Source organism: Ursus americanus, chromosome 7 (genome assembly GCF_024610735.1).
Source record: "Ursus americanus isolate L20-20 chromosome 7, mUrsAme1.1.p, whole genome shotgun sequence".
Classification (NCBI taxonomy): Eukaryota; Metazoa; Chordata; class Mammalia; order Carnivora; family Ursidae; genus Ursus; species Ursus americanus.
The window spans coordinates 85,241,392-85,264,450 of NC_142133.1; the positions used below are offsets into that span (position 1 = coordinate 85,241,392).

General features: G+C 49.7%; 1 protein-coding gene across 1 annotated transcript in view; it reads right to left on the minus strand.

Moving 5' to 3' along the window:
• SNTG2 (syntrophin gamma 2) overlaps positions 1 to 23,059 on the minus strand; it is a 200,176-nt gene that overhangs the window by 53,246 nt on the left and 123,871 nt on the right. The window contains exons 10-12 of the mRNA XM_087863901.1: positions 14,823 to 14,952; positions 13,097 to 13,135; positions 8,180 to 8,296 (exon numbers count right to left, since the gene is read on the minus strand). Coding sequence (XP_087720027.1) covers positions 8,180 to 8,296; positions 13,097 to 13,135; positions 14,823 to 14,952 — 286 coding nt within the window. The remainder of the gene's footprint in view (positions 1 to 8,179; positions 8,297 to 13,096; positions 13,136 to 14,822; positions 14,953 to 23,059) is intronic.

Consider the following 23,059-nt stretch of genomic DNA (forward strand, 5'->3'; position numbering starts at 1 on the left):
TGTTTGAAAACACGAGGAGCTCATGTTTTCTCAGATTTCAATTTGCAAGTCAGAAATAAGAGGCTGGTGGAAAGAAGAGCAGAGTGATGAGAATTATCCAGGCTTTAATCCACACTTAGGAGCCCCTCTGAGAGCCTGAGACCCGGGCCTGCCCCCACCTCTGGTTCTCCTTCCTCCACACAGGATGCCCTCCCAGAGCCGGAAAATGTGGACGGACTTCCCCTCCCCCGCTCTTCCAGTCCTCTGTCCTTCTTTTCCCTCTCTCGCTTCAATGTCATACCTTTGCCTCATCTTGATGGAACTCAGAAACTATCCTTGAATATAGGACTTTCTCTTTTAGCTCTTCCTAAATTATCTGTCAGAGAATCTTTGGACCTTCTAAAAATTTATTCAAGTATTCTCACTTGAAGGTTGAGACACAGGCTCCGTGAGTGCGGTCAGGCCTTCTGAGCAAAATCCCTGCCCCTGGGGGGAAGGACGGATAAGTGGGGCCTGGAGACGTGGGGGGCGGTGCTAGTGACTCGTCAGGGACACTGGAGGATTTGCCTCCCCTGGAGCCACCTGATCTCATTCCACAGGGTGATGACCAGCAGCCCCTGCTCTCCCGAGAGAGCCCTTGTTTACACGGTCAGTGAGGTACAGTCTCTCTCTTGCGCCACGAGTCCTCTCTCTCTGCTCAGACCTCTGTCCGTGCAGAGCGCGCCGACACCTGGAAACTGGCACAAAGATGTGCGGTGAGTCACTTGTCGTCTCAGATTCAGAAACCTCATGTTTCATGTCACCAGAGCATAAATAAACACATACAGACATTAAAAACTTCACATATGGTTGTTATAGATTTGGGCAAAGTAGAAAATGTTATTGGGAAATTGCCACCAGCTCCAGGATATAGCGTCCAAGGTCCGACTCAAATATCTGTAAATATTTCGGAATAAATTCACTTGCCATATTTTGTGTATTGCTTTTACAATGAGAAGTTGCTGAATGCTAACAGCAAAATTTCATGTTAAATTGAAATGTTTTAGAGTTTCAAGCCCAGTTATGAATACACAGATGCAGGTCCTCAGGGTTCACTATGACGCTGTGGGATGTGCCGGTAGCTTATGGCCCCGTCCTCAGACGGAGGACACTGCTGAATCGAGGGGGAGCAGTCTGCCTCCTGCAGTCCCACAGCCAGCACGCAGCAGCTTACAGCCCACAACTAACGAGGATTAACTCACTCCTTACTCCACAGAGCCACTCTTTCTATGTGTTTTCAGAGGGAAACTTCTTCACTGTCTTATAAAAGCTTTCCAGTCCCCATTTAAAAGTATGCTTTTGTTGGGGCATCTGGGTGACGCAGTCATTAAGCGTCTGCCTTCAGCTCAGGGCGTGATCCTGGTGTTCTGGGATCGAGCCCCACATCAGGCTCCTCCACTGGGAGCCTGCTTCTTCCTCTCCCACTCTGCCTGCTGTGTTCCCCCTCTCTAGCTGTCTCTCTCTGTCAAATAAATAAATAAAATTAAAAAAAAAAAAAAGCGAAGCACTCTTCACCATCTTCACCATAACAATTGAAAAAAAAAAGTATGCTTTTGTTATTCTGGATAATGCATGAAAATGATTCATTTAAACTGGCATTATACTGTTAAGTAATGGTAAAGTTTGCTTTTTTTTTTTTTTTCTATTTAAAAAGTTAGCATGTTTCCAGTTGTGTATAAGGAGCTTGGAAGTCACTGCTTGCACATAACAAGAGAAAACCTGAACGGACTTCTCCCGGATCCGTAAGGAGGACACAGGGCACACCGTGACCCTGAGACAGGTCAGCATGGCCTCCCAGAGCAGAGCCTCGGGAATGGAGTCCACCACGGGGACCCCCACCAGCAGGAAAGGCATTGTTATCATCAGATTGCTGGGGGCTCAATGTAGGCAACCTCGAGAGTTAAAAACTGCAGGGCGACCCAATCATGGGGTCGGGGAGGCCCTACAACACTGTGAGATTTACCTCCGGGAGCTCAACCAGGTCCCACAGAAAACGCTGGGGGAAGTCCGCTCGAGCCTTCTGAGACGGAGCACCGTTCTTCCCAAGAACCTCGGGGAGGCTGGTTAGTCAGACGCAGCGGCCCTGGGGAAGGGAAATACCAACTCCAGCGCCCAGCCAGCCTGTCCCACCGAAGTGGGGAGAAAACCCTGAGAGCATCTTGTGAGGTCCAGCATGCAGGGGCTGAGGCTCACAGAGGATGGAGACGTCATCACAGGAACACAGACCACACACCGCAAGACGCAGGACTACACACATCAGCTGCTTCTACGCAGAGCATCGTGTCTGGTGGCCAAGAAAATCAGCTGCCAAGAGAACTACGCCCAGGCCTATCACTTCCAGGAAATCACTGTGCAGACGCTGACGTGCGGGTTCTAATGTTCACACAGAGGCAAAGGAACCGAGTAGGCAGCATGATATTGAAGGAGAAAGTCGGAAGACTAATGCCGCCCGACTTTGAGACTTACTGCAAAGCTACAGCAATCACTGCAGGTGGTATTGGAGCCGAACAGATCAAAGATCAAAGGAGAGAGCCCAGAGTCACATAAACACAGTCACTGCTTGTCGACAAAGGAGCGGAGGCAACACAACGGAGCCCAGGCAGTCTTTCATCCAGTGGGGCTGAGACAGGTGGGCATCCACGTGCAAGATCCTGAATCTCAACCCAGACCTTGCCTGCCTCGCAGAAAGCTCAGGATGGACCACAGACTTTAACGTGAAATGCAAAATATGAAACTCCTGAAACATAACATGGGAGAACGTTAGATGACCTTGGGGATAGTGATGACCTTTTAGATCCAACACCAAAGACGGGATCCGTGACAGGAAGACCCTGTAAGCTGGATACATTACAATGAAAAACTCTGCCCTGAGAAGGACCAAGTCAGAGAAAGAGAGAACTAGCCACAGACTGGGAGAGAATATTTGCAAAAGACACGTCTGAGAAAGGACTGTTATCCGAAATACACAAAGAAGTCTTAAAACTCAACAATTAGAAGGCAAATAACCTGAGTAAAAAATAGGCCAAATACCCCATCAGACACCTTACCAGAGAAGGTACAAGGATGGAAAAGACACTGCACATCACGTGCCCTCGGAGACACGCAAATTAAAGCAACAATGTGATACCACTGCACACCTGTGAGAATGGCCGTAATCTGGAACCCCGGCAACACCAGGCGCTGGCGAGGACGTGGGGCAGCGGGAACACCCACTCATCGCCAGTGGGAACGCAGCATGGCCAGGCCGCTCTGGAAGACAGTTGGGCGGTTTCTTACCAAACCAAACATACTCTCACCAGACGATCCAGCAGTCACAGTCCTTGCTATTTACCCGAAGGGGCTGAAAACTTACGTCCACACTCAGACCGGCACACAGATGTTCACAGCAGCTTTATTCACAACTGGTAAATGTTGGAAGTAACGAAGACGTCCTTCCGCAGGTGATGGATAAATACACTGGTGCATCCACACAGTGGGTGATATTCCCTGATAGAAAGCAAGGAGCCACCAGGGGCGCCTTGGTGGCTCAGTTGTTAAGCGTCTGCCTTCGGCTCAGGTCATGATCCCAGGGTCATGGGATTGAGCCCCACATCGGGCTCCCTGCTTGGCGGGAAGCCTGCTTCTCCCTCTCCCACTCCCCCTGCTGGTGTTCCCGCTCTCGCTGTGTCTCTGTCCAATAAATAAATAAAATCTTGAAAGAAAAAGAAGAAAGGAAGGAAGGAAGGAAGGAAGGAAGGGAGGGAGGGAGGGAGGGAGGGAGGGAGGGAGGGAGGGAGGGAGGGAGGAAGGGAGGGAGGGAGGGAGGGAGGAAGGAAAGAAAGTCAGTCCGGCCACCAAACCATAGAAAGACACGGGGGAAACTTAAATGCACATCCCTAAGTGAGAGAAGCCTGCCTGAAGGGCCACACTCTGTATGATGCCAACTATGGGAGAGTCTGCAAAGGCAAACCCATGAGACACTAAATGATCAGTGGCTTTGGGGTGAGGGGACGAACAGGTGGAGCTCAGAGGATGTTCGGGGTCGTGAAACTACTCTGTATGACACTGTGACGCCGGGCACATGTCATTACACCTTTGTCCAGAGACAAAGAACGGACGACGCCAGGCGCGAAGCCTGAGGTAAACCACGAACGCCGAATACTTCGGGTGTGTTAATGTAGGTTCATCTTTGATAAAAGAATGTACCGCTCCGGTGAGCGGTGTAACACCGGGGAGGCTGTGCAGGGAGAGGGCCGGCGGAATGTGGGAAATCTCTGTACCTCCCCTCCCTTTATTGTAGTTTCCGAGGTGATTTAATGTTCTTCCCATGTTTTGCTTCGTGCACAGCCTGCCCATGTAAAGGCACGCAGCGAAGTGAGTTCCTCCACTGTGTTTGGAAGTGGGCGTGGAACTGTCCTACGGCATCGCATGCCACGGAATGGCAGAAAGAGCCATGAAACCTTGCTTTCACCTTCTGACTTGTGACATTTCTGTGTTCTCGATTTTCTCCTGGTCTCTAACTCTTGGATATGAAAACACAATGGAGACACGAAAGTTTACAAAATACTCGATTTTAACAGTAGAATATTTACGTACCTGTTTTCTGTATTTAATTAAAACAGAAAGGGAGCGGCTACCATTTCTACCTTTAATGATGTGAACTCTTGAAAATCCTTCCAAAGCCTGGGAACAGAGCGTCCACGTCCCACAGAGAAATCACGGTGCAGAACCGCGGGCAGGGAGTGCGGCATGGACACGCCTTCTCTCCGCACCTGGATCCAGCCTGCTGTACCCGCTGTCACCCTTCTCCTTTGAACCACAAAGGACTGAGACACGCTTGAGTGGACTGCCTTTGCTGTCTTGTGGAATTTCCTCATTGTTATCTACGGGTTTCAGCCAGGAGACACTTTGAGATTTCTTGGCTTACTCTCCCCATCCCCCCAAAAACCTAAAGAGTTGATTTTTCCTTTATATTCTCTTTAGCAATAGTTTGATGACATTTCCAAACACACAGCACAAACACTAGGCTTTACTACCTGCCAATCCTTATTTCATGGATTGTTCAACCAACAGTCAAAGAGCATCTTCTCTGTGAGAGGCAGGATGCTGGACGTCGTGAAGCAGGCGTGGGCACAGGCTGAGAGGCTCCAGACCACAGAAAACACACCGCGTGTGCTTCTAGCATCAGTGCAGACAGCTCCCGCATAAATCACCTTATTTTAACCTCACTACAAGCCTCTCCAGGGAGCATCTGCTTTATTCTAATTTTACAGGTGATGTTCAGCACCAGCAGTTTAGGTCACCAGGAATTTTTAAATTACATGAAGACATTAGGAAGCACGCAAATAAATCACGTGAGCTCACCCTAACTCGGGGTTGAATATTCATAGACACCACTGCCTTGGTCTTTTCATTTCTCCGTGTGGATCGACTGCCACTGGGAAAGGGACACCGATGGCTTCTCCCTCTTGCAACATGAAGAATCCACTGGGAAGAAAATCAGGGCTCCCGCGGCCTCAGCCCAGGGACACCCAAGCACGGACGCTGCGGGCCAGATCGCTTCCCGGAGCGAGAACAGCTGTACTTGAGCGTCTCCTTCGCACGTCGTCAGGGGCTTCAAGCTGAGGAACACCCAGCCCTCGCCCGTACAGCGCCCGTCACGCTCCATCTCAGGCGATGGCGGCATTTTCCTCTCACGCCTGCGGGCCACCCACCGGCGGGGGGTAGGTGGGTCCTAAATTCCCCAGATTTTGTGGCTTCACAGCCCGCCCCGAGGTGCCGTCTTACGTAATGAACACTTGAGGGTTCAGATGGCAGCACTACCTGCTTTCTCAAGGGCGGCTTCGTATTTCGTATTTCGGTTTTTGGAGAGATGCACACAACATTCATTCACATCCGGCTTCCTTTAACCCGAGGCTACTGGTGAACGCGTGCGGGGTTCACGCTGCCTCCCAGCGCCCCACACCCCTGAAACTACTTCTGGACTCATGTGGGGCCGTGCCGTCCCTTAGGAACAGCAAGAACCAAACTAGCTCCAAGGGGCCTCGCGCTCCTCCTTCCGTCAACAGAACCCTCATGATCATAGAAGTCGCTGCTGGTGACCCTGAGTCGGGAACGGGGACAGTGTGGGTGGTCACCTCCTGCAGAAATCCTGAGGAATGAGGACGTCACAAAAGAAACAGCTGCTGCAAAGGACCTTCGTTTCAAAGAGACCGAGACACCAAGGCAGCCCTAGGAGGAGTCCAGGAAGGAGGCTCCCTGCAACCAGGTAAGGCGGGGCGCTGTCTCCGAGGAATCAGAAGTCAGGTCACGGTGGAGACGCTGGTCAGAGACACAGACAGGGAGACAGAGACCAAGAGAGAGAGGCAGAGAGACAGAGACAGGGAGACGGGGAGACTGGGGGAGGACGGAGAGGCCCCGCGGGCACAATGCCGTACTGTGGTGACCAGTCTGCGAGTGTCAGTTCTGTCCTAAGGCAACAGGAAGGGGGCGGGTCTCAGCAGACAAGGCCAGCTCCCGGGGCAGCGGCCCCAGCCCGGCCCGCGCTCCGGCCCTGGCAGCATGGCGGCCTGCAGGGAGGCTGCGCACCGTGCTGCGACAGAGCTGACCCACATCTGAACCACCAGCTGGATCGCATACCCACAACTGAGCCTGTAAACCCAGCTATGAGGCAAAAGCAGCAGGTTTAACTCTGGAATCAGACACATCAGGATTTCCCGGAACCGATGGTTTCACTCGCATGCCGCCCGTGCAGGTGCGGTGCTCGTCTTCACTGTGTTGCTCAGCTGTGGCCCGTGTGCTGCCCAAGCGAGCACAGAATGAATGGTTCCAAAATGACGGGTCAACGGGCCTCCTGACCGTGATGGCCATGAAGGGGCCGGGGGGGAGGCTGTGTACTTTTTCATGACGTCTTCCCAGGTCGGTCAGCACATTTAAGACAGGCTGTGGAAGCCCACTCTAGGACACGAATCTAGACGCAATACCCGGGAGGGCGCTCACTTCAAGCCGAGCCTCTCCCCCTTCCCCCGCCTCCCCCAGGGACAGGTGGGTCTACGCGGGGCCAGGCGCCAGCCCCCTTGCGGGCTTTGTGAACGTCTCGAGCGTTCCAGTCTGAGAGGGACTCAGGCGTCCCTGCAAAGCTCGGCAACTGGCCGACACCACCTGACTCCTCCAGAGAAGATGTGGGCCCCCTAAGTGCCATGCTAAAACCAAATGTCTAGAATATTGAATTTCCCCTTCAATTCAGCGTCATTAATACAGAGATCCACCCATGAGGCCTGCACTCGCAGCTTTTCGATGCATTTTAAGAATTTTCCAGTAGTAAATACAGTGAATGCGTGATCTCTAAGGAGCCGGTTTTGACTAAAATGATCAAAAATAGCCCCCTTGATTATACTTATTTACTACTTTACTTACCCACGAACTTCACTCAAGCAAGACTCAAATGAGGAAACAGATGAACGTACACGTAAAAATCAGACTAGATGCTTCTATTTCCTCTCATTTATATCAAATAAATATCCACAGTGAAATCGTGACAGTGGAGTAAAGCGGTGCTGGACCCTTCCCCATCACCATCACCAGCGCCAGCAGGACGAGGGTCTCAGGCCCCGTTGACCTGATCACAGAAGCGTACTCGGCGAGCTGCGAGGGGATTTACAGACGCTGCTGACTTTACTGGCACTCGTCTCTGGGAGGCTGGGATTAATTTCACACATGCCGTGCTGGGTTACGTGCGTTCACACGAGCTATACCCCCTTGGGGAGCAATACAACTCGGGAGAAATCGCACAGAAAGAAACCTGTTTAACGGGTTTACCCTAGTTTTCCAACCATTGTTGACAAGGCCCTTACTGTATGGTGACTAACATAACATAATAAAAAAATAAATAAAAAATAAATAAAACACGAGGGATGTGAAGGAAAGGGAAGCTTTTTAAATTTCATTATCTGGCCACTAACTCAGAATGTAGGAAGAGAAGGGTTTTGTTCTGTTTTGTGTCCGATCCTCCGAGAACGGCCTTCTGCACCCCATCTCCCAGCCAGCTGGTGTGTGAGCAGGAGAGCGGCAGGGCCTGGCCCCTCTGCCTCTGGCCTCCTGTGGACACCACATGCCACGCGGCTTCCCTGCAGCAGCCCCTCCCCAGGGAGTGCAGGCGTCCTCACCCGAGGAGTGTTCTTACCGGAGGAATGCTGAACACATGCAGGGACGAGCCTTTCAGGGCCAGGAACTTGGGTCGGAAGGTGTGGCAGGAGCCGGTGCCTTCGAGTCTCTCGCTGACCCAACCCATATGCACAACCTGCAGAGGGAAACCCCCGAAATTAAACCCAGCCGTCGTGAGCGTGCACTGGGGGCTACGAGGAACAGACGATGGGCACACTCAGAACAGCGGGTTTCCTAACTCCCAAACCAAACAGACTGATGGGAGTGCAAGCATCCTGAGTGAACAGCCTAGTTCCCCGAGGGCCGGGCTCTCTGGGAGTGTCTGCGCCCCACGGGCCCTCAGCTGCAGCACTACTGTGCCCTCTGTGTATGTTTAAAAACACAGCATTAAATCACACTCTATTAGGGACTAGGATCGCAGATTTGTCTATGAGGTTGGAACTGCCAACAGGCACATTCTTCATCACTACAGCAAACAGAGTTGACCTATGAGGAAAACCTGATTTTCTTTACAGTTCAACTTCCTAATAACAAGACACAACACGCTGTAACAAATCAGAATAGGATTTAAAAAGTTAACGAAACAGTAACAGAGCTGCAGTGCTCTGGGCATGAAATCAAAGGAACGTCAAGCTGCAGTCCCCACGTCTTCCCTGAAACATTAATGCTGCACATACAGTAGGGAGTAAGGATTTGAAATAACTTGTGCATTTAAGTAAAATTAGAAGTGAATTTTTACAGACATGCCAGCCACCTTATACAATATAACTGTCCTAGGAGTTGCTTCACGGTGGGGACACCCAGGCTCAGGTGGGCCATCCCCACCACCGCGGTTTGCGGGACAAACCCGACAGCTTTCACTCCAATGCCTGGTGAAAGATGTCCTGAGTCAAGATGACAGATGGAATTTTACAGAAAGAAATTTTATAAAAATCAGACTGTTTATCAACTGAAATGTCTATAAATTGCACATGAACTTAATGACATTCCATATGTAATTTAATTCTCCTTAGATCAGTTAGCAAAGAGATAAGTTATAGCTTAGTTATTACTGGAAACGTTACCTGCTTTATGAATCTTTTTAAGGTATATGTAGTTCATAAATAATTTTAAGGTTAGCTAATTTTATCTTTTACATTATGAATTTTACAATGGCTTATTACATGTTCCAAGAAACGTATATTATAATTTTATGAACACTTACCTGATTATATCACCATAATTAAATTAGAAGGACATAACCCTTATAATAAATGAGCATATTTTCATTTATCTTTTCTGATGCTATTTCTATAAGAAAGCCCTTTTTTTTTTCACTTGAATGAGTCAAGATAACTAGTTAAGCGTCCATCAGATGATACTTTACAGCTCATCCTTTACCGAGAAAAAGCCCCATTACCTGAGATGTAGGTTTCTTTTGGATTTGGTGAGTAAGGCGTTCATATTTCCCTTGAATTCAGGTTTCCCAGCTGAAATTTAGTATGGAAATGTACAAAGCCACTACTATTTAGCAGGGACAAATGTTCCGGTTTGCCCAGGACAATTTCAAATGTATGCCGGTCACTTCCAGGCTGGCCATCATGCCAGAAGGACTGGCCTCTGTTTGGATGGCAAATTACACAGTCATCTTATTCACTAAATGTAAAAGTCTAAAAAAAAATCTATACTCCAGGTCTTTTGTATGATCTTCTATTTGTTTATATTTGTTTTTGCCAATTTCAGTGGTTCCCAAATATATGTATTTTTTCAAATATTTATTCAACCATTATGTTTTTGCTACATGTCAAAATCAGGAGTGAACTGTCCAGAATGAGAGAAGCACTGCTTCTCATTCTTAAAGGGCCCAATGTCACAAATATAAACTCTTATAATACACACTTTAGTTTTGGGGAAGAATGTGAGCTAATCCTCTATCAAAAGCACAGTGAGGGGCGCCTGGGTGGCTCAGTCTTTAAGCGTCTGCCTTCAGCTCAGGGCGTGATCCTGGCTTTCCGGGATCAAGTCCCACATCAGGCTCCTCCGCTGGGAGCCTGCTTCTTCCTCTCCCACTCCCCCTGCTTGTGTTCCCTCTCTCGCTGGCTGTCTCTCTCTGTCAAATAAATAAATAAAATCTTTCAAAAAAAAAAAAAAAAAAAAAGCCGAACGAGACATGGCGGTATGTTCTTCAATAAGCCCACACGGTAAAACTCGTCTCTAATATTTCTCTCCAAATACACTAATTTGAGCCCCCGAGAAAAAAACGTTCAAAGTAATACAGAAATTTTAAGGTTAGAAAAAAGTCTTTAGATTACCCATTACAGCTGTTATTTTATGGACGAAGAAACTGTGGCTCTGACGTTAACCTGGCCACATTATGTCAGCAGGAGAGGGATCACTTGGGGTCAGAACGCAGTAGACCTGCATCACACAAACATGGTTTAATGTGTGATGGGCTTCATAACATAACGGGACAGCACAATGACCCCATGCCTCGAGGTCTCCGAGCCCTACTCATGTCCTGTTCTCAGTACTGGGAGTCTTGTTTCTTTGAACCCTGTTTCCCGACTCTCTTGTGACTCAAACCAAAACAAAGCAGGCTCAGAATTCCAGACTGAGCTCTTCCTGATGTGCCAGGGAATCCGAGTGTACCCTGGAAGGCCCGAGGCGTCCCCTCACGTGCATGAAAGTCCATCCCCATGGAAGCTGCAAGCTGTGCATGTGCCCTCCTGTGCAGACCCTGACCATGGTGACCTGTCAGCAGCGTCTGAGGGGAGGGTCCCCACTGTGCATCGGAGAAGCTGAGTTCTCCAGGGCACCACCAGGAGCATCCCCCTCTCTCCTTCCTGTGCTCAGAGTCTCTCATTTACCGTAAGAACAGGAAGAGCACATCTAAACATGAATGACCTTGGAAATGATCATTGGAAATTTCATTTTCTACCGAAGATGAGACAACACTACCGATATTCAAGAGATACAGAAAATAGATATGATCAGTGAATTATTTTAGATTATTTTCCTACATTACATAGTTTTATGCAATGTGAAAAAAAGATATTGAATTTTTATTTGGAACACAGCATATTTGTTTGTAATTTCTATGTACTGGAGATATTATTAGACTGGTCTCGTATTTGTTTCCATAACTGATTGTATTCAAAGAGCTCTACAGATTCCATGGAAATGAAAGTCAATAAAAACAAAACATTAAGCGAAAAAGAAAAAAAAGAACACCTCCACTGGACATATTGCTAATTTTGAAGTCCAGTTTCAGAGTGGTAAACTATTCCTGGAGGTAACAGTAGGATCTGGTCTACCCCTGAGCCTTGGCAAATCAGCCTGGAGAACACACTTTCCGGTGGACTGCGGAGCTCCGTCCTCAGTGGAAAGGCCCACGAGTGCCTCCACGTTAGAACAAGAATGATAGGGGCGCCTGGGTAGCGCAGCGGTTAAGCGTCTGCCTTCGGCTCAGGGCGTGATCCCAGCGTTCTGGGTTCGAGCCCCACATCAGGCTCCTCCACTATGAGCCTGCTTCTTCCTCTCCCACTCCCCCTGCTTGTGTTCCCTCTCTCGCTGGCTGTCTCTGTCTCTGTTGAATAAATAAATAAAATCTTTAAAAAAAAAAAAAAAAAAGAACAAGAATGATATTTTATGTATAAGAATATGAAATGAATCCTATATTAATTTGGAAACATCTGTGGAACTTTCACTGATTAAATAGCCAAACACCCTCCATTAGCTCCTTAACACAAAACAAGCTGATCATAAATTTAGAAAAATGTTACAAGAAATAAAAGTTACATTCAGAATAAGTTCCCGAAAGTTTCTATCCTAATTACAGAACGTTGACTAGAGGGTTGGAACATGGCCCTAACTCCCCATCTTGTTCAGCTAACATCTGCCCAGCAGACACTGACTCTCCTGTGTGTCTGCGTGCTCTCACACTCACTCGTCTAGCAAGCACTACATACAGAGTGTCTGGGAGCACCACTTAGGCAAACTGAGCACACTCTTCTCACTTGTCTAAACCTGAGACAATGCATGCTTCCTCACACCAACAGTTATATAATCAAAACACATACAAATACGAAGTTTGCACTTACACTACAGAGTCAACTATGACTTTATCAGAAAGGAGACAGATGAATAACATAGTGGCTTAGAAGTTTAGTTTTCTGCTGCTCAAACTGTCTGAGTGTGAAGGATCACCCCTATGCACCTACAGACCCAGTGACCAGGAGCCCCGGATCAGGGAGCCAGCTCACCCCATGCACTTACAGACCCAGTGACCGGGAGCCCCGAATCGGGGAGTCAGCTCATCCCTATGCACCTACAGACCCAGTGACTGGGAGCCCTGAATCGGGGAGTCAGCTCATCCCTATGCACCTACAGACCCAGTGACTGAGAGCTCCCGAATCGGGGAGCCTCAGCTCATCCCCAAGCACTTACAGACCCAGTGACCAGGGGCCCCGGATCAGGGAGTCAGCTCATCAGCAGCCGGCCCTGTCCTGAGAAGGAATGATCTGTGTATTCCCCACAAGGCGGCTGCATTGGTAGGCCTGGGTTGGCCTGCTCTGGGGCACAGGGCTCCCACCCATCCACGATATCATCTGCTGGCCAGAAGCCTCTCCAGGGCAAAGCTCTCCAAACCTGGATGTTCTCTAAGAAAATTACACAGTGCTTATGATTCCAGATCATGCAGGTGTGTCTCCAAAGTAAAACACCTCTCAGCTTACACAATCACGACTACACTACCATGTAACGACATTTCCTCAGAAAACACAGCTGCCGAGAGCTCAGCTATAACCTGGACAGAGAAGCAGAGCAATTCCTCCTGACTAAGGACAAGGACCCTGACTTCTGCCAAAATTCCCAAATCAAGGTCCAAAACCAGGAGAAGCTACTTTTAGAAAACAAGAGAGACACATCATATGACTGACAAGAAAAACACAGGACCTACCTGGTCACACGGGGAACAGCACTCATTCGCCACTCTCATCTGTAGAGAGAAGGAAGCAACGAGTCAGTGGGACAAGAATATTAACGCCATCATTTTTCAACCTGTCGAATCAGCAACCGAAATTAATTAGCAACAGGAAGTGTCCTTGGAAAAAAGTTTCTTCTTTGATGCATTTCTTACCTAAAAACCAAACCATGCACTGCAGCAATTCTCACAGTGGAGAAAAACCCCGCTACTAATATACTTAAATTTTCTTTTTAAATATCAGTATTTTGTGTGAGTGGGAAGCTACTGGACAGATATTTAAATTTCAACATCTGAAAAAAATGGGGAAAACAATTTCTACTCTAGTGACCTTAGAGTTTCACATTTCATGTATGTTCCTTCATTTAACTCTCCCAGGAATCCTGCAAAGTAGTACTATTTCCAAAATTTTACCAGTGAGGAAGTGGAGGTCCAGAAGTGCAACACACAGAGCTGGAACGTGGCTTCGAATCCCCATGGCTGGTTTCCTTCTCTCAGCTCTGCCTGCCAGCTAGAATGTGTAAACTCACCTAGACCGGAGGGGCTCCCTGGTCACGTGCACTCTTGCAAATATCAACAGACCACCACCTGTTTGTTTTTTCTTTTCCTTTAATCCATCCAGATACCTATGGGATTCAAACTGTCAGGTCTGAAAACTAAGGTCTCAGAGGGGTTCTGTTCTGTAGAATAGGATTGAACACACTGCTGCTTTCCTGAATATTTTAACGTGCTCAGTCAACCTGTTTCGCAGCTTCCAGGAACAAGGAAGTTCTTGTTGAAGAAGAGCGGCAGCAGCATGGGGAAAGAGTGGGGTGGGGGAACCGGGCAGCTGGGTGGGGGATGGGGAGCAGGATGGGAAAGGTTGGCAGGTGCTGCTGCAGGGTGGGGGACGGGCGGGCAAGGGAAAGGGATGGGCAGCAGGGTGGGAAGGGGTGGCAGGTGCTGCTGCAGGCTGGGCCTGTGCTCGGCTGCACAGTGGGAGTCCAAAGGCTGGTCCTGGCTCTTCCTGCCACCTGCTCCCCCGAATGAAACCTCAGGATGCAAGTGCAGTCCATGGGCAGGTCCACCTGCGAAGGAACTGATCAAAGGCCACTTTGGCCACAAGCGAGTCCTTCCGGGAGCCCACAGCTCATTGCAGCATACAGTGGTTCCTCTGGGAACTTCCTACTTGACTTTAACTTCCAGCCTGTTGTGTTTTATTTTTTAATTGCGCATTGATTTTGAATATCAAACATATCACTCAAGGAGACAGAGCACTTTCTCTTTCCTGGATAATTGCACTGAAAATTTGGGAAGTAATCCTGTTGGTCGGATATGCCTCTTGTTTTCATAAAGTTATGGGGCATTCTGTCTCTAACCTCATTAGGTTCCCCACATTACATCGATGCGTTTGGGTAAAATGTACGTAGTATTATACCTACACGAAAGGATCTGTGCTTGTGCGTGGACAGGAGGAGAGAGAGGAAGGGATGGGGAGGGCATCCACATGTCTGATTGGCCCAGACGCTCACGACAGGAGACATGTGGAGGACTTAATTCTGAACTTGTTTTAGCCAGACATGTGGTATGTTGGAAAAAAGGACATACTTCCTTGTTTAATCTTATAAGCAATTATTTTAGGGTTAATCATAAATAACAAAAAATATCAAATCATTTTTGTGGATTAAATGGAAAAGCAGAAAGTCATGGGAAGTCTGCTCACTGTCTGCAGTGTCAGGTCACCGATGTTCGCGGACACTGCTCTCAGCCAGTCGGTGCTCTCCTGGGCCGTGTGAAACTGCAGGATCCCCGTGCTGACCCCGTCCAGAGCCAGAACCTCAAACGCACCGGACCTGTGGGAAGAGGGGAGCCACGCTCTGCACAGCAGCCCGAGCGGTTCGTGCACGCCCACAGAGCTCCCGCGCTGCCCAGAGCCACACGGGGAGACGCAGCAGAGGCCGTGGTCACACACCCAACCTGCTCTGCTACGTACGTTCCCCAAAAGTACGTTCAGAACTTCGAAACCCATCACTAACAGCTACTTCTAATTCAATAAAAAAGATGAGAGTCGATTCATGTGGAAATAACTCTTGCTCTTTTAGGAATTTGGGAGTTAGCGTTTTGTAGGGTCCTCAGTAATAATTCTTGCCAAGACCACTTTTTGTGGTATTTAAAGCTCCTGACACAATGACGACCCGCAGTCAGGCGTCATCGTTACTCAACATCAATGCTGCTTTAGAACACACTCATATTTCTGATTTACGATGGAGCTTTCCAAGAAGTCGGCTCTTCCTTTTTTTTCATAGAAATCAAAGACAGTCTCTTCAATAAATGGTGCTGGGAAAATTGGACAGCTACATGCAAAAGAATGAAACTTGACCACTATCTCACACCACACACTAAAATAAACTCCAAATGGATGAAAGACCTCGATGTGAGACAGGAATCCATCAAAATCCTGGAGGACAACATAGGCAGCAACCTACGACATCGGCCAAAGCAACCTTTTTCATGATACATCCCCAAAGAGAAACAAAAGATAAAATCAATTTATGGGACTTCATCAAGATAAAAAGCTTCTGCACAGCCAAGGAAACAGTCAGAAAAACTAAGAGGCAGCCCACGGAATGGGAGAATATATTTGCAAATGACACTACAGATAAAGGACTGGTATCCAAGATCTACAAAGAACTTCTCAAACTCAATACACGAGAAACAAATAAATCAAAAAATGGGCAGAAGATATGAACAGACACTTTTCCAATGAAGACATACAAATGGCCAACAGACACATGAAAAAATGTTCAAAATCATTAGCCATCAGGGAAATTCAAATCAAAACCACACTGAGATACCACCTTACGCCAGTTAGAATGGCAAAAATAGACAAGGCAAGAAACAACAATTGCTGGAGAGGATGTGGAGAAAGGGGATCCCTCCTACATTGTTGGTGGGAACGCAAGTTGGTGCAGCCACTCTGGAAAACAGTGTGGAAGTCCCTTAAAAAGTTAAAAATTGGGCTACCCTATGACCCAGCCATTGCAGTACTGGATATTTACCCCAAAGATACAGACGTAGTGAAGAGAAGGGCCATATGCACCCCAATGTTCATAGCAGCAATGTCCACAATAGCTAAATCGTGGAAGGAGCCGAGATGCCCTTCAACAGATGACTGGATTAAGAAGTTGTGGTCCATATATACAATGGAATACTACTCAGCTATCAGAAAGAACGATTTCTCAACATTTGCTGCAACATGGACGGCACTGGAGGAGATAATGCTAAGTGAAATAAGTCAAGCAGAGAAAGACAATTATCATATGATTTCTCTCATCTATGGAACATAAGAACTAGGATGATCAGGAGGGGAAGAAAGGGATAAAGAAAGGGGGGGGGTAATCAGAAGGGGGAATGAAACATGAGAGACTATGGACTCTGAGAAACAAACTGAGGGCCTCAGAGGGGAGAGGGTGTGGGAATGGGATAGACTGGTGATGGGTAGTAAGGAGGGCACGTATTGCATGGTGCACTGGGTGTTATACACAACTGATGAATCATCGAGCCTTACATCGGAAACCAGGGATGTACTGTATGGTGACTAACATAATATAATAAAAAATCATTATATAAAAAAAAAGAAATCAAAGTGCCACAGACCCTCCCGTGGCAAATTATTCATAAGAGCACGATGATTGTCTCTAATTCAGTAATTCTTCCTTATCATTTCAAAGATACTTCACACGTAACTCTTCTCATCCACTGACTTGTGTGCCCGGATTCACGTCCCCAGCGTGGATGTCTCTGGAGACGGGGGGCCTCTGAGAAGGAATTCACGCTCGGTGACCGGTGAGGGTCGAGCCCTGATCCCGCAGGACTGCTTTCTTTATGGGAAGAGACCCCAAAGCTCCCTCCCCACCGGGGAGGACACCGCAACACGGCCGTCTGCCAGCCGGGAAGAGGCTCTGCCAGCACCGCACTGTGCGGGACCCGGCGTGGACCTCCAGCCTCCAGAAGTGTGAGAACAGAAACATCTGTGGCGGCTGCCCCGAGCGTGGCCCTTGGCTGCGCGGCCCTGGCTGACAAATACCACTATCGTCAAAAGGAATGTCATTTATGCTCCTGTCCCTTTTCCTCAAGAAAACAGTGTGTATGAAGCCATGGAGCCTACGCCTTCGTGTCCTGAAGCAGACAATGAAAAGTTTAAAAAATGAATGATGAAACAAACATAATTACATTATTTTAAGAAACAAGGTCCACACTACATTACGTTTTAACAGTCTCTCAGCTATGAGTTATTCATGGTTTTGTTACGCAGGGAGAGGGCCTGAGAGGAAGAGCAGGACAGTGGGTAGCTACACAGCCTCCCGCACTCTCTCGAGCCGAGTCCACGGAGCCAACGGTCCCCCTCTGGTGCACGCCGACACCTGTCCGGCCCCCCCCCCGGACCTTGCATCCAGCACCCCCACCTCGTGTCCACCCCCGGGGTCCCCCACCCCCAACCTCACCTCTTCCCCGGGCCCCCACCTCGAGCCCGCCCTGGTCATCACTGCCTGCGTCCGAGCACAAGGCTCATGACAGACGAGCGTCGCCGCCCGGGGCCTCCTGCTCAGAGACTTTGGGGGGAAACGAGCACAAAGCCTCTGGCTCCTGTTCTAGCTCCAAGGACGCTGACCTCGTCTGCAGGAGAGCATGCAGACGCTCACAGTGACGGGTGCTCGCAAACACAGCGGATGCCGTGGTGAGAACGAATCCCAAATCCCACCGACCCCAAAACTGTCCCTTCAAAGGAACCCGGACCTGACTAGATTATTCTGTGGAGCCATTTATGCCACAAAGCTGGGTTGAGAACAACAAACCAATCGCCTGAAAATTAGTGAAGTCTGATAGCTGGATGTGGTCAGGGTAAGAGAAAGGGCCCCAGTCAAAAAACCCCCGTCATCCCGGGGTGACCGTGAGCGCAGCCCAGCGGCTCGTCCCTGAGCATGTCCAGACTGCCCTACAACATCCACCGGCACAGACAGATCCACACACAAGTAACAGTGATGAGCCCTAGAAGGGGGTGGGGACCCAGGGTTGCTGGACACAGGACAGCGTGACCTGTGCACATGGCTGGAGGTCACCTCACACAGGAAGGTCTGCAAACAGCCATCAGAGGGACGTTCCAGGGACTCAGGGATCCGTGTCTGAGGAAGCACGTCCAACAGTGATTACCGACAAACGGACAGACGGTGCGGGAAGAGCCAGCGTACCCATGGAGGTAACCGCGAACGAGCTGCGACAGAGCATTTACTGGAGAGGCTGGACAGTGCGTTTGTCCTGACAGAAGGAGTACCGAGCCACGCGGGTTGGCGGAGTCCGTGCAGCCCACACAACAGGCAGAAGGAAGAAGCCCCCTCAGGGGCTCTGAGAAGCGGGAGACACCGTCGGGGGTAGCAGCAGGAGTGGAGATCGAGGGCAGACCACATGTTTCGAGGAGCGGCGGCCGAAGCCTTCCTGACTGTTCTGAGAAACGCTGGTCTGCACACCCGGGCAGATCAGGGATCCAAACAGGGTACAGACTCACATCCACAAACGGATGCCTCGGGTCTACATGTGGAGAATCAAAGACAAGGGACACGTATCAAAGCAGCAAGAGAAAAGTTACTTGTCACATACGAGGAAGCTCCAAACCTCCCAGCCGACCTCCCGCGGAGGCAGCAGAGGCCAGGAGGCAAGAGGACGGCGGTGGGGTCCCAGCGCTCAACACACGAGTGGGTCCACCAAGCACCGCACAGCCACACCGCGGCCGCCTGTCCAGCACGATGATGAAATAAGGAGACAGTCTGGGGCTCCTGAAGCCCTCTGCAGGGAGCACGGATGGAGGTCGGGAGCTGAAGCTGGGTGCTGTCTGGAAGATGAACTCACAGGAAAGTGCGTACGAGGGCACTGACAAAGTAATTATAAAGGACAGGATACGTCCATCTCCTCTCTTACTGTAAACGACGTAAAAACACATCGTACAGAACAAAATGTCTATGACGTGCTGTGCTCCCGCAATGGAGACACAGACGTGGTCCAGGCTCATGTGCGTGTGACATGTGACACACGTATAACGCACTTGCTTGTAACAAGCCAGAGGATGTGTGACGGGCTAAGGAACTGGTAACAAAGGGTGAATTAACAATTAGCTAAATAATTTTTATATGTGTGCACACCGAATGCTGCGTGCTCCGTGTGCACCTTCACCAATCAGCATCTGTCCTGCCACGTCCTGCTTAACACACGGAGAGCCACCCCGCTCTCTCCACCCGTCCTCGCAGCCAGGACACAGGGGAGTGTCCTCAGTCTGACAAAGCCCTGTGCACACAGCTTTTCTGCCACGGAAAGCCACACGCTCTGAGTCCATGTTTTAGACACGTGAGGCACGCTGGACCCCTCACCTCTGAGGTCTGTCCTCCTTGTCCACAAGCGTGATGGGCGTCACGATGCCAGCCGTGCCACAGCAGGCCAGCGCGGGAGGCATGTAAGAAGGCGTCTGTAAGGCTGTTGCAAACCCACAGTCACTGTGCGAACAGCGACACTCAGAACACGTACTTGTGGAAGGAACAGCACAGCCTGAATGTTACATGGATGGAAGCGGTGTGGGCGCTAATGCTGATGGCACATACACGGTGGGAACGTATGGGGAGGAATTTACACTCGCTGATTGTTCCAAGAGCAGTATTAACTGAGTCGATTACATGAAATTTTCATTTCTTCCAGACTGACTAGGATTTACTTTCTCAGCATCTCACGGGCAGCATGCTTGGGCTCATCGACAGCGGCCCTCCCACAGCGCACAGGAGGAAGCCGGCCACGTGGCTCTGGACTCAGAGCATCTGCGCAGCCTTTTCGGGATTCTGTCCAGATGGTCAAGGTCCTCGTCAGAGCTAAAAATCACAGATACCCACCGCCTGGGACTCAGCGTGCTCTGTGACAGTCCTGCATCAGGTTTTAGGAATCAGCAGGAAAAGATTCCCCAGGGAGAAACTGAGCCACGTCCAGATACTGTTACCAATGGGGAGGCGGAGAACCGGCAACACCACAGCTCCTGGAAGGTATGCCACCACCTCTCCCAGCACTTGGGCAGGAACCCGGGGGGGGGGGGCACACGTGCACCCACATCCTTTGTGTCACTCGAGGCCCCCACACTTTGGAGCTGGGAACAGGGCGTGTGTTTATTTTGCTCGTGACAGAGTTATGAGCATTCGCTAGACAAAATGAGAGGAAAATGTGTGTACATCTCAGACTTTGTAAAATCTTCAAATTTGCTTTCACATATTGTATTTCAAGACTGTCTGTGTAGTGTGGGCATAATTTTTTCGTGGAAGCCAGAGAAATATTTTCTTCCCATCTCCCCACCCTGCAGAGGCACTCCCATATACTCTGTGTTAAATAGTGACATAGACACAAAAATCAGAGTCTGGGCACCATTTCCCTGTATCGGTTTGTTCACTGTAGTCACTGTTTCTGGAAAACTCTCCCTGAGCAGACCAAAGTGGAGCAGGTCCGCAAGAGAAAGCTAACTTCTCCCTGTAGTGCCTAAAAGAGCAACCTGGCCCCCTCCTGTGTCACCTTCTGTCACCTTCCTGAGACCAGGCCTGTGTCCTCCCAGCCCCTGGTCCTGCAATGGAGTGAGCAGCAGAGGGTCCCACGTGGGCATGACGCACCTGACTAACGGCTGAACACCTGCAGGCCATCCCACAGAAGGAGGAACACAGATAAAACAGAACCTGGAGGATCCCAGGGACACCTAGGATGTCTGCCTGTTTCCTGCCTGCATCTCCTAGCAGACACTCAGCTTCATGAGAACACAGGTCCTGGGCTTTGTTCACCACTGCCAGCACCCCCAAGAGTGCCTGCACGTGGCAGGGGTCGAGAATATCTGTTGCCTGAGAATATGCAGCATGACACAAGGTGCACCCAGCGGCAGAGCCCATGGGCCAATGCCAGAGCCCCCCTGCTCCCCAGTCCCAGCCAGGCTGCAGCTCCCACATCTGGAAACAAGGGTGCCGACTGGCTGCGCTGCATGGATCTGTAAGACCAGGTCGGTGCAGGGCCAGCACCGCTTCTGGAAGACGGCAAGCACATGATTACTATAATTACCCTTTACCCTTTCTTCTGCAGAAAATCCACCAGTAGGGCACCGACACTGCTTTGGCCGGTGTGTGCTTCTTTTAACACGTCTGTTCCCAGAGGAGGACACCCCAGGACTTGAGCGGTTCACAGCGGGTTCTGTAACTACAACAGCAGTGGCAGTAACGACCCAAAGGTTATCATTTACTCAGGCCTGGCTTCGTGCCGGGCACTGTGCTACATGACTTACACTTAAACGTTAACATATTTCTCCTCTCAGCAATCTTACGAGATGGGTGTTACTGTTTGTTTCCCAGCGTGGCATCGAGAGGCCACGTCCCCTGCCCAGGTGGGCAGCTAACAAGGTTGGAGACCAGTTCAGCCCCACCCAGCTCCCTCCAGATCCCTGCTCTGGACAGAGAACCACTCGATCTACGAAAACAAAATCATTATCCACATTTTACCCTGTAAAGCACAAGCAGCTGCATCATGGGCTTCTGGGTCTGGACCACCCAAGGTCATCAGAACAGTGACCATCACCAAAACAGCCTGGCACCCACCCCTCGGCCCCCCACGCGAGCACAGGCTGCACAGAGTCCCGCTGAACACGCAGCCCTGGCATGAGCCTGTCCTCTGCAAACGTCCCCTGAGCCCTCCGGCTGCCAACACCAAAGAGGCCGCCGTGCTTCCTGTCAGCGGATTTCAACGCGCCGACGGCATCACCACTCACTGTGCGCACCCAGGTCCCACTGGCCTTTGTGTCCTCCTTCCGTTTCAAAGAATAAAACCTCATCCTCCTAGATTCACATGAAGCCTAACGATGACCACCCGAGCCCACCCTCCGAGCACCATGCAGATCAGACCCTGAGTTCCTGACCGTCCCTCTTACCACCAAGTCCATCCACATACTATACGAGCCGCTCTCCTTACGGAGCTGCCCCCCGCCCCGGACTCAGTCTCCCCAACTCTGCTCAACCACACGCTGTGCCTTCAGGGTTCCCAACCACAGAGAATTTACTACGGACAAGTCCTTTCCTGGTACGAACTTTTAAACATGAGACCATCCTTTGCAAAACAAGTCAGAGTATTTAGCAGTATAATTTTGACAGGTAGTATCACTTTCCAAAATGTGGTTATCTACGATGCGCCAACTCCAGCAGGACCATGGTAAAGCCCACCCGGCTCCTGACGAGCTCTTTCTCTAAAATACAGTCATCTCCTACAAAGAGAGATGGAACCCTGCTGTACGAGATAAGACATAACTCCATTATTCTTTTCTTTCTTTCTCTTGTTCGTTCCTTCAATTGTTCAATTTTATTTGTTTGAGAGACAGAGTACGAGAGAACACAGGGGGAGGGACAAAGGGAGAGGGAATCTCCAGCAGATTCCCTGAGCATGAAGCCCCATGCGGGGGCTCAATCCCACGACCCTGAGATCATGACCTGAGCGCAAAGCAAGAGTCAGACGCTTCACTGAGTCAGCCAGGCACCCCTTCACTGTTATTTTCAAAAACTCAACTGAAGTGGGACAAAAGACCCAAAGTTCCAGTTTTGTTCCTTCCCTCCTCCTCCTGCCCCTCCTCCCTTGCTTCCACGTTTCAGAAAGATACACAAGATCAGCAACTCCTTACTCTTTTGAGGCCAACGTCAAATGAGGGGCATGGAACAGGCTGGTCAGGGCGGGACCCCAGGAAGCCGTGCCCTGGACAGCCCAGCCGTGCAGAGTGAGCGCGGGACACAGACTCGGACTGTCTGCTGCTCCCCCTCAGGTATATCACTCAAATTGTGATTTTCTTCCTTCAGGTCAGGCATTCATATTAGGAATTGGCACAAAATTAGGAATTGTAACCTTACAAGTGTTAGCTTT